The 12,476-nt window shown below is 44.0% G+C and overlaps 1 protein-coding gene across 1 annotated transcript in view; it reads left to right on the top strand.

Annotated features, from left to right (window-relative positions):
* The first annotated feature begins 356 nt into the window (after positions 1-356).
* dmgdh (dimethylglycine dehydrogenase) overlaps positions 357-12,476 on the top strand; it is a 28,342-nt gene continuing 16,222 nt past the window's right edge. The window contains exons 1-5 of the mRNA XM_079525022.1: positions 357-553; positions 1,581-1,752; positions 4,455-4,553; positions 5,995-6,159; positions 6,458-6,662. Coding sequence (XP_079381148.1) covers positions 429-553; positions 1,581-1,752; positions 4,455-4,553; positions 5,995-6,159; positions 6,458-6,662 — 766 coding nt within the window. The 5' untranslated portion in view covers positions 357-428. The remainder of the gene's footprint in view (positions 554-1,580; positions 1,753-4,454; positions 4,554-5,994; positions 6,160-6,457; positions 6,663-12,476) is intronic.

Below are 12,476 nucleotides of genomic sequence, written 5' to 3' on the forward strand. Positions count from 1 at the left end.
GGTGGGGTGATAGTACTTTGAGCTTTGACATCTGACCTATATTTGGAGACTCGGCGGTGACGGGGTTAAAAAAGGGTGGATCGGGTTGGATCAGGGTAAAGTTTCTCCGTGTGCGTGGCTGTAGGCCTACGTGTGTCACGGTGTGTGTGTGTGTGTGTGTGTGTGTGTGTGTGTGTGTGTGTGTGTGTGTGTGTGTGTGTGCGCGCGCGCGTGCGTGCGTGCGTGTGTGTGCGAGAGAGAGAGAGAGAGAGAGAGAGAGAGACAGACAGCCAGGGTAAAGTTTCAGTCTACTCATTGATTTGCCAGTTTAGTTGTGGGCGTGTTTCGTGTGCGTGTTTGTGTGTGTAGTTGTGTGAAGTGTGCAGCGCTGCGTTTGGGCTCGAGAGCTCAGAGCATTTTTATGCTAAAATAGTTATTATTGTATTATTATGTCAATGATGTCCGGCATATTAAACCTCATTAACGGTCATTTGCGCAGAGATTTGGCGGCACGTCGGGGCATCACAGGAATTCCTCTGCGCTCTTTATGCACTGCAAGAAAACAGACAGATGGGTGAGACTACATGCTTTATTTTGGAATATTACTTTTGCAATTCCTACATCTGCACACGAGTTGGTTTGGTTATTAAAAACGTTCAAATAAACAAGTTATGGTTGGGTTGGAATAAACATATATGACTGTTATAGCCTAGTCAGTACAATGTTGTCAAACTTGTTTACATACATGGCTATAGCCATAGCCTATACCTTTTTGATTGATTGATTGATTTAACAAGTTTGCAGAATTATAGTACATTTCAAGCACAACTCAATACAAAAACAGTGAGTGGACGACCCAATAAAGCACACTTGTTTAAGAGGGTCCACCTTGTTCAATTCATCATACAATTTAGAGACCTACAAGCATAGGTTATTAGGTTCATTGGTTCATTCTCTCCTGATTGGATGACATTGGTATCCCAGAGACAGGGAGACCTCTGTTACTGAACAAACACTCTTTATCAGTGCAGGTCCTCAAAGTGGGGGCCGCAGACCTACAGGAGTCCTTGAGGGGGTCCCCAACTAAATGTTTTCCCCCCTAGATTTAGAGTAGCCAATTAGTTTTACCCCCTTTTTCCTCCCCAATTCAGTTATGCCTCCCCAGTGTTCCCACACACATTTTTGGTGTTGTCATCTGTCGTGTCCTACTGACTCACCTGCCAGTGAGGAGCCCCCACCAGGAGGACATAGAGCTTTCATCCTACTCCTCCCGCCCAACACTCCCTGTTGACAGACCCTCCCCGTCCGGCTTCCCTCCCCAAACACGGACCAATTGTGTTTGTATAGACGCCCGACAAAGCCGGATGTACCACTGTGCATACCAAGCCACAACCGCAGTTACTTTACTATGCTGTGCCACCCGAACATATAATTTTGAAACATTTTAACAACACAAATCTTGTATAGAGGTCCCTGACCCTGGTGCTATTTTTTTTCTTCAGATGGGGGGGTCTGTGCCCCACATACATTAATTTGGGGGTCCATGACGTTATAAAGCTACTGAGCTACTATATAATTCCCTCTTGTCTCTGTTTCATCAGAGATGGCTCTTCATCGGTGCTGGGGAAACGATGGAAGGACACGGCCGACACGGTGATCATCGGCGGGGGGTGCGTGGGGGTCAGCATAGCGTACCACCTGGCCAAGGCCGGCGTGAAGGACGTGGTGCTGCTGGAGAAGTCTGAGCTGACCGCCGGATCCACCTGGCACGCTGTGAGTATACACCAGTCACCATTACAACATGTTAACTGGACCATTAATTGTCACACAAATGATTGCAACTATTTTGGGCTAGTTCTCAGATAGTCCGGCAACCGACAGGCTTCTTTTGTTTAAAGTGGGACATTTGGTATATAGTCTTTTTTATTGGCCTAAAATATTGTCTAGCACTATATACATACATTCACAAATCCACTTGCTGACCGACTGTCAGTATTGGGCAATTTTCTTTATAGGGGTTTCTTCCTAATGTTGTTTATTAGGGTCAGGTGAACGATCCCCCAAGTTAATATCCGTTAATATCCATCTGAGATGATTTTGTCCCAGGAACCCCCAACATTTTTCACGTTTCTTTCTAGAATTTCCGAAAATAGCCGATCTTCAAGCTCACAACGTACTTGTACATCTTCTATGTTCAAATAGCCTATGTGTATATGTTTTACGTAAGTGGTGAAACTGATTTCGAGGCTATATTAACTTGAGATCAGTCTCTTCTTTTGGGCCTGTTTACGTAGACCTGGCCGCCTGTTGCTCACACTTGGAACCAGTCGGTGGCCAGTTGGATCAGTTGGTAGCAGATGTTACAGCTTCCATAACATCAGCTGTCACTGACCTAGAGAGCTGCTGTGCCATTTGAGGACGCTGTGACCCACTTACCTTTTTCTGCAACGCAAGCAGTGCTGGACAGTAACTAAGTGCATTTACTTGAGTACTGTTACTTTATCTGTATATATTTATATTTAGTTTAATTTATGACTCACTCCACTCCATTTAAAGACAAATATTGTAATTTTATTCCACTATATTTCTAGGAAGGGAAAAAGCAGATTATGAATTCACCACAAATAGCAGATCTATGAGCTCACTTCTGTCTCTGGCTGTAGCATGAGGCACCTAGATGTACAAGTACACCTCCTGGACATGATGTACAAGTCTCAGGGTGGACACTCTAACCACAAGGCCACTGAGGCCACTTCGGGAACCACTGCTATAAGCTAGGATCTACAAGCTCGTAGATCGGCTATCTTCAGCAAAGATATTTGGTGTAGAGCAGGGGTGCCCACACATTTATGACGTGAGATCTACTTTCAAAATGACCAGCTCAACAAGATCTACCCACTGAAAAAATAAGTGTACCATTGCTGAAAATAGTTTAAATATATAATGTACCTGGGGGGGCTTTGGAATAGGGAGAAATTATGACAGGCAGTTTCTGCTGTCAAAATATGTCCCCCCCGTATTTAACTTAAACGCCCAATGCATTCTCAATGGCAATAGCACAAACTTTGGCATGCTACTAGTCCCACATATATACTTACACCTAGAAACCCCATTCAAACCTATTTAGGTTCATCTTACAGTGGACATGTTTGCCTGAAAAGAAATCTTTGAAATGTTTCATAGTTTTAGAAATATAGTGCTTTCAAATTTGAGAAATGTATAATGGGGCTCAATGGCAGCTCTATGGCACGTCAAAAAATTACTTTCACCAAGAAACTCTATTCACACATTTTATAATTCAGCTTACTGTGGAGACACATGCTGGAACTTTTTACTTTTAAATGATTTGTAGTTTCTGAGTTATTTAACTTAAACGCCCAATGCATTCTCGAGGGAAAAGGGAGGGGGACAAGCACAGACCTCTGGGTACAATCTATTCATTCAGTATACGCTCTTACACAGAGCAACTCTCAAGTGAGAGATCAGAGATTTACTCTAGTCAACAAACAACAGGGTCAATGGTCACATAAATAGAGCTACAAAGTAACTACAATGAACAGCATTATATTCTAAATTGCGTTCTGTACTCTAGACTGATCATTGTTTACTTGGTATCCTACAGGTACATTTGAAACGGTAGGCTACCAGGTAAACAATGAAACCAGTGTCGTAACGTGCTATCTAAGCAACAATCTGTATTCTGGTAGTCAAGCGAACCAGAAAAATCTACATAGCATATCTACATTGACAACATATACTGTCCTACCAGCCAGACATACAATTGTGTATTAATGTTTCACAGTGTGATGTTTTGATAAATATTTTGTTTTGTACATTTACAGGTTTGACCACATACATACTGTACTACTACGTAATCATTGACACTATAGAGTCTATAGCAATAATTAGAATATAGTGCTTTAACCTTTTAACAACAAAACGTGTTGTTTTAACCCAGCGGTTCTCCAGCAGTGGTCCGGGGACCAGCATTGGTCCTTGAGGGGGTTCCAGGTGGTCCCTTGCCTGGCATGGCCAGACTAATGACTGCGTAGATATTAGATAATTAGATATTAGATAATCTCCCCAGGGATTTTCTTTCCTGTGGCAGATTTGTCTGGTTTCCAGGCTAAATGATTTAGATTTGGTAACCAATAAATGGACCCTTATAGATATTTAATTCTTGAGGGTGTAAAATAAAACCAAATGGACCCGTACGGATCCATTTGGTTTCAAGAGTTAAATTATCATTAAACATCTGCATCTGCATTACTTAATTAATTATAATAATATTACAAAGACCAGTAACACGCCTTCACACATGCACACACAATATTGATGTAACGTCCATGGCTCAAATGCAGAATAAATAATGGGCCTTGATACGAAAAGGGTTGAAAACCACTGTTTTAACCCCCCCAAAAAATATCACCCTACCTGTAATATTGTAATAAACGTTTTCATGTGTATTTTTTCAGGCTGGTTTGACTGCATACTACCACCCAGGCATCAACCTGAAGAAGGTTCATTACTACAGCATTAAACTGTACGAGAGCCTGGAGGCAGAGACTGGACAGGTAGAGTATCTTCGTGTTTCGCATTGTGCATATCACAGCATCAATAAAGAAAGTCAGCTGTGTGGATTATTACTTGCGCAAGCAGAGCGCACAAGTAATGGTTTTCGTCCAGTGCTTCGATGCGTATGTCCCGTATGACGTAATGATTACTTACCTACACATAGGGGCATTACCTTTAATCCTCCCGACACTAAAACATATCATCATTACGTCACCATCGAAAACCAATTACACCCTGGCATTGGTACATATCTTCATCACGTCATACGCTGCCATGGGACATAATCAAACGACCCAAGTAACCACAGTATACCGCTAATCAACTACAAATTACATATACATAGAGGCATGTCCTTTAATCCACCCGACACTGAAACATATCTTTATTACATCACCATTGAGAGCCAGTTATACCAGTTCAGTCAGACAACTCACGAATAGTTAAACCAATATTTATTACAGAATGAGTAATGAGTGTGCATATGATATTAGACTTGGCATTCGGCTCTGCTGGATTTCTCCCTGCTCGGCATGGTTAAGCAATAACACAGAATATAAAGAGCAGGGAGATAGATATACAATAACCCCCCATGGGGAACATAAATAGCAGAGCCCACCGGTGGTGCTGGGGAGGTGGTGGGAAAAAACATCACATACAACCAGGGACCATATGCAGAGGAAGGCAGGAAGAGCATGCAGACTGGTGAGCTTAAGTAGCCCGCCCAATTGGTCAGCTGACTGCCGCATCGGCGAATGACGTGAGGGACTTGCACACACACTTGTACACCCACATAGTAATGCAGCATGTTAACCCCTTGAGTATAGTATGCGCCTTGAGCATGGCATGAACCCCCCTTGAGGTTGTCTGAATGAACTAACTCCGCAAGCTACGTCTCATTTATACCCTGGCATTGGTACATATCTTCATCACGTCATATGCTCTGAAAATAAATGGAACTCCGGAACCTTCATTCAGCTGCCTGTCTGCCTCCGAGTTTATTCTCCGACTTTCTTCGGAGTATTTTTGCTTAAGTATTTAAGTCAAGTCTTTATGCTTGTTTATGGGCTATATAGGGAGAGAAAATCAGTCTTCTCTATTTAGTTAATTTACTTCACACGGGAAGAAAAAGAAGATTCCATACCTTTGTGTTGAAAAGAAGGTGTCCCCTAGAGCTATATTCAAGATAGACTAACGCTGCGCCAGGACAAAAGAAATCCTTAGCCAGGAGAGACGAAAGGGTTGCATAATCTAAAGATCATCGGCTTTAGACAGAAGTTAAAGAGAAAGTTTGTTAAGGTCGACAGTACTTGCGCGCTCTGCTTGCGCACTAGTAGGCCATAAATGGCCTACTTGGGTGCAACAAGAAAGTAGGCACTCGACAGAGTGGAGTTCTAGTTGTTATTATTATCAAATAATTATTATTGTGCGTGTTCTCTCTAGGCAGTGGGTTTCCATCAACCAGGAAGCATCCGTATCGCGTCAACGCCAGATCGAGTTGATGAGCTCAGGTACCAGATGGCCCGGGCCCACTGGCACCCAAACCCGCAGTGGATTATCACACCCGAAAAGATCCTGGAACTCTTCCCTCTGCTCAACATGGATAAGGTCAGAATAATCATAATTAGGTCTGCAGGATAATTTGTCCTCTAATGCTCATTATAAGATGGCACCATTTCTGTCACAGTTTCAATGTTTGTAAACAATGAATTGATCTATTTCAGCAGCTAACTGGTAGGCAGGCATCACGAAAACAAGCTAATTGAGTTTTTGTAATCTACTAAATCAACTTGTCAGTATTCCACTATTTAATATGTCGTCATAATAAGTGTCACACAAAAATGGCAAACCTATATGCCGGTAGTATAAATCAATCAATCAAATTATAGCTTCTGTACATCTGCAGGTGATAGCAGGTCTGTACAACCCTGGCGACGGACACATTGACCCGTACTCTCTGACCATGGCCCTGGCCGCGGGAGCCCGGATGTACGGAGCACAGATCTACAACCCAGCGCCCGTCACCGGCCTCACCCCGACCTCCCAGGGCACCTGGGACGTCCAGACGCCTCACGGGACCATACGTGCCAACCGCATCGTCAACGCTACAGGTCAGTACATCAAAACAATGCTAACGGTGCTAATCGCAGTCGCACATGCTAAAATCTGGAGGACGGATTGCCCCCCCACCCTCATTTCAATTAAAGTTGCTTGCGCAGCGCACTCTACCCCAGAAGTCTCTCCTTTCGGGCTTTGGTCATCAGCTTTTTGACAAGAGAGCAGAAGGGTTTCAACATTTTCGGCAGCGCCCACTGTTTCCCTGGTTCTTTCGCATCCATTGTTTCAATATTTCGCCGGTCTTTCCATGACAGTAGAGTCTTCTTTCACGTTTGCCCTGCCGCCTCCAAAGTTGGTGCCCAGTGCTGCAGGACCTAAAGTTGGTGCCCAGTGCTGCAGGACCTAAGTTCTTGGTGCCGCCCCCATAGTTGGTGCCCAGTGCTGCAGGACCTAAGTTCTTGGTGCCGCCCCCATAGTTGGCGCCCAGTGCTGCAGGACCTAAGTTCTTGGTGCCGCCCCCATAGTTGGTGCCCAGTGCTGCAGGACCTAAGTTCTTGGTGCCGCCCCCATAGTTGGCGCCCAGTGCTGCAGGACCTAAGTTCTTGGTGCCGCCCCCATAGTTGGTGCCCAGTGCTGCAGGACCTAAGTTCTTGGTGCCGCCCCCATAGTTGGTGCCCAGTGCTGCAGGACCTAAGTTCTTGGTGCCGCCCCCATAGTTGGCGCCCAGTGCTGCAGGACCTAAAGTTGGCGCCCAGTGCTGCAGGACCTAAAGTTGGCGCCCAGTGCTGCAGGACCTAAAGTTGGCGCCCAGTGCTGCAGGACCTAAAGTTGGCGCCCAGTGCTGCAGGACCTAAAGTTGGCGCCCAGTGCTGCAGGACCTAAAGTTGGCGCCCAGTGCTGCAGGACCTAAAGTTGGCGCCCAGTGCTGCAGGACCTAAAGTTGGTGCCCAGTGCTGCAGGACCTAAAGTTGGTGCCCAGTGCTGCAGGACCTAAAGTTCTTGGTGCCGCCCCCATAGTTGGTTATCAGGACAACTAGCTTAGCTGAAACAACATGGACCACGGGTCCATTTGGATATATTTGTACTCTCTCAAAGTTGCATTTGTTGCATTTGCATCTGGCACTTTGCAATTGTTGCATTTGGCACTTTGCCAAGACATGCCATGCGCCGAGGGCTCTGAAGCGCGATGCTCGGGCCCTGGGAAGAGGAGCGCACCAGCACCAGAGCCACAGACATGGATGACAAAATATTCTCCTCTTAATCCATACTTACCGGTACGTTGTTTTGAGCCACGATTGCATCATTTTAACTACTGCTGTTTATTATCTTGCTGCCGTTTATAGCTTGTTGTGATCTGTTGATATCGTGGATGCATCGTTTATGTAGGCCAACATGAACATGGCACAGACTGGCAACTTATTAATAAAGGAAAGCAAATCTTGAAGTTATTTCCATAGTATTTGGATATTTGATCATTTTGGGCAGATTCCTCTGTATATCACGAGAGGGGGTGATTATGTGTGTGGGTCTCTGCCTGGCACCCAGCCAGGCAGAGACCCACACAGAGACCCACTCTGCCTGGCTGGGTCTCTGCCTGGCTGGGTATGAGCACGAAAACAGAATGGTTGTTTTTCACCACCTGTGCGCAACCTAACACACACACAAACACACACGCACATATTAACTGTATATATGGTGATTTCACGTGTGCCAGTACAGTACAGTACAGTACAGTACAGTAGTAGAGGGACCCCCACACGGTAACTCTGTCATTTCTCAACCGTTTCGGACGTGGGGCGGCTCACCGGAATCGGGCCGGCACCCTGGGTGCGTTCCTGTGGGTCTGGAACCCCCCCCCCCCCCCCCCCCCCGGGGACCCCCACACGGAGTTGCACCACTTACTTCACACGGGTGTGATTTTTCTACTTCTTTTGAGTGTCCGTTGCTTGTATCCTGTCCAAATTTCCAAAAAAGGGCTAGGGAGAAGCCATAGGCTTGTCGGGCCCTACCCCTGGAGTCCATTTGTATATTTAGGTGCACATGTGTTGTAGACTGATGGATATCTGTCTACCTGAACAGTGCATACATTCATGTAGTCCTTAGATATATACATACAGTATGTACATTCACACACACATAATATTCAAATATATATATATAGACATATATACAGTACATATGCACAGCTACTCACACACACCACAATATACATCGCATCAACACAATAATTCCTGCTGTGTAGAACTAGGATTATATTGTCATGAGAAATTGAGAATATTATTTGTGTTCAGCCTACAAGCAGGGACCTTTGGTCTTGCAGGCCAGTGCTGTGAGTTCACAGAAACTCCTGCGGTTTGGATTTACCGGGTTATTCCAGTTCTGAGAGGATTCAGTTGGAAAGAGTTCCTTTTTTCCGGCTGCTGCTGCTGCTGCTGTTTATCTATCAGAGTTCAGGAATTCACCTCAGTCCAACCCTGCCCTGCTACTCCACTGGCCTGTATAGAGTATACTGGAGCATTGCATTTACTGCTTTTCACACCATCTTTTGATGTTGTTTTACTATGCTATTTGTGTTGCTTGTATCTTTGTAGGCCTATGCTTGTTTTTGAGTGGTGCAACCACTTCCTTACGGAGCTATGTGTGTGGCTGGGTGCCTGGGTCTGAGCATGAAAACAGCATGGTTGTTTTTCACCACCTGTGCGCAACCTAACACACACACACATAAACACACACGCACATATTAACTGTATATATGATGATTTCGGGTACTGTACTGTACTGTAACTGTACTGTACTGGCAGTACAGTACAGTTACAGTACAGTACAGTACAGTACTTGTTTCTCTACTGTTTCGGACGTGGGGCGGCTCGCTGGAACCGAGCCGGCACCCTGGCTGTTGTCCTGTGGGTCTGGAACTTCCGGGGACCCCGCGGCGACCCCCACACGGAGTTGCACCACTCACTTCACACGGGTGTGATTTTTATGATCTTGTACAGCACTTTGGTTGACCTTCTGGTCTTTGTAAATGTGCTCTAGAAATAAAGTTTGATTTCATTTGATCTTTAGTTTTAGTTTTTGAGATACAAATAAACTAGGGCTGTTAAACGATTACAACATTCAAATTTGTCCAAAATATGCCATGTGTTTCTGTATATTGTTGTGGGAATGGAAGATAAATGACAGAAGGCGGATATATAGGTCTACATTTAACGTATGCATGTAACTTGCAACTTGCATTTATCACTATCAGCCATCAGATACCAGATCGATGAGTGCAGAGTGGATGCACTTATGGGATGTATGGGGCGGATCATATAAATTAACTCAGTTCTTTTGACTCCAAAAAATAAATACCAACTGCAGCATACACCGTATACATGGTCAGGCGTCAGGCGTCTCGGCGTCCCTGCGCACGCAGAAGAGCAGCGCGGGCGAAACCTTTTGGGGGGTTAAATTCCTGTAAACCCCTGAAATGCATAGAAAACTATATGCTATCATCATAATCAGTTTAACTATCCATCTATGATACATAGATGGATCTTCTTCACATCAGCACCCTGTCGGTTAACAGCACTGATGGCGAACAATCTACAAGCTTACAATGTGTCACATTGTGCGAGCTTGTGTTTGTGTGCGTGCGTGCGTGCGTGTTTGTGTGCGTGTGTGCGTGTGTGCGTGCGTGCGTGCGTGCGTGCGTGCGTGCGTGTTAGGCTGCGCAACAGTGACACTTTGTGGTGAAAACCAACCAAACGCTATTTTCGTGCTCGGACACAGCCAGCCAGGGACACAGCCAGGGACACACTTAGCTGCCTATAGGAGTAGTTGCACCACTCAAAACATTTCCATTTTTTTCAATATTTTAGCCTATATTTCTTCTCAGAGGCAAATATTGTACTTTTTACTCCGCTACAATTATTTGAAAACTTTAGTTATTACTTTGTAAAAAAGAAAAAATATTATTACAAAACAAAAACATTCACCATGTAAGCCCTATTTTAGACTTTGTCTATTCGAACAATCGCGACAAGTTGTGAGCTAGTAGATTGTCTATTTTCAAATGAGTTTTACAAATTTAGAATGTTTTCTAAAAGTTTATTTTGGTACTTTTGATGACTGGACTGGTAATTTTACTTTGTGTTTGTGTTTATGTCTACTGTACGTTGTGGTGTAATCTCCCCACAACTGGCTTGTGTAGATTGGTTGTAAAATAGCTGAATCCAGCACTAATGTTGACTCTAGTGGCTTGGGCCTCCCCCCAGCCAATACAAACATGCCAACAGCTCAGATTACAGCCAATCATAACGCAGTATCTCATGCACACCCATCTGGACAGAAATGTGCACGGTTTTTGCCAGATGTTCTTTTTTTCCTCCCTCTTTTCTTTTTTTTTTAAATTCAGGAGAACAAACCGTCTTATCCAAAAGAAAAGAGTGTATGCAGTGGCTGAAGAAATACGTTACTAGTTATTAACATGTTTTACTTAAGTACAAGTAGAAATATCACAATGTATAACAAGTACTAAGTAGTAAGTACTCTTATTTTGCAGATTGACCCAAACAAGTACTGAAAACAAGACGAATGAATCTAGCCAACAGCCAATAGCCAGTCAATATCGGACATCCCTAGTTTTGATACCAGGACCCCATTTTATGGACGATGGTTTGGTGATTCAAAACACCACAAGTCATGCCGCGCAATTTACAAATACAAAATAAAGCATACATTGGCAGCTTTTAATGAGGAATATTCCTTGTTTCCCATACAGTGGATCCATTTGGATGTATAATTCATGTTTTTTGGGTTGTGAATAATACCCCTTATACTTTTGTTTACATTTATTTTTTTCATATTCATTTTTTCATATTATTTCAAAATGTAAATGTGTGTGTGTGCGTGAAAATTGCAGATCTACAAGCAATGTGATGTGTTGTGAGCTTTCACAACACGCTGTGCAGTTTCCACTATGGGTCCCGGGGAGACATTTCTCTTCTTGGTCTCGAGATACTACGTTTTGGGACCAGTGCATTAGACCAGGGGTTCTCAACCCGTGGGTCGCGACCCCTCGGGGGGTCGCCAAATTATTTTAGGGGGTCCCCAAATTATTAAAAAAAAAAAAAAAAGATTTTTTTTTAAATTTTATTTTCACGATTTTTCAAAAATAGCAGACCTACAAGCTCGTAGCGCGCCACTCGGTGGCGCGCTATGAGCTTGTAGATCTGCTATTTTTCAATAGCTAAATTATAACAATGCTTAAAACACCAAAAGGGGTTCCCGCCCAAAATGGTTTAAGGTTATTGTAGCAGTCAATTTATATTGGGGGTCGGGAGGGGGCGGGGCGGGGGTCCCGAGACATTGCCAAAGCATTTCCGGGGGTCCCCGGCCAAAAAGGTTGAGAACCCCTGCATTAGACCAGTGGTTCCCAAACTTTTCTGGTCGAGACCCAAAAGAGAGATTTATTAGACGTTTGCCCGGGACCCAAACTAGTGAAACTTCCAAACCGCGCCACATTCAGTGCTTATAGATCTTCTATTTTCACTACTTCCTAATCATGTTTTCTAATTTATGGAATTTCTTCGATTTTTATTAAATTCTTTTCATGAAATTCCTTTTGAAAAATCATAGATTTTTGTAATTCATGAAAACATTTTCTTTTTTTTGGGGAATGTTTTTGAAAAAAAAAAAAAAAACAACTAAAGGGATCCAATGTGTCCGCGACCCACAAATGGGTCTCGACCCAGTGTTTGGGAAAAGTGCATTAGACAGTATACATTTACAACCATTTTCAAAACCAAATGTGGGACCCCACCATCACCTTCCCACGACCCCACGTGGATTCCCGCCATCCCGGCCCACGGTTTGAGTACCTC

This window comes from Electrona antarctica (genome assembly GCF_951216825.1).
Source record: "Electrona antarctica genome assembly, chromosome: 16".
Classification (NCBI taxonomy): domain Eukaryota; kingdom Metazoa; phylum Chordata; class Actinopteri; order Myctophiformes; family Myctophidae; genus Electrona; species Electrona antarctica.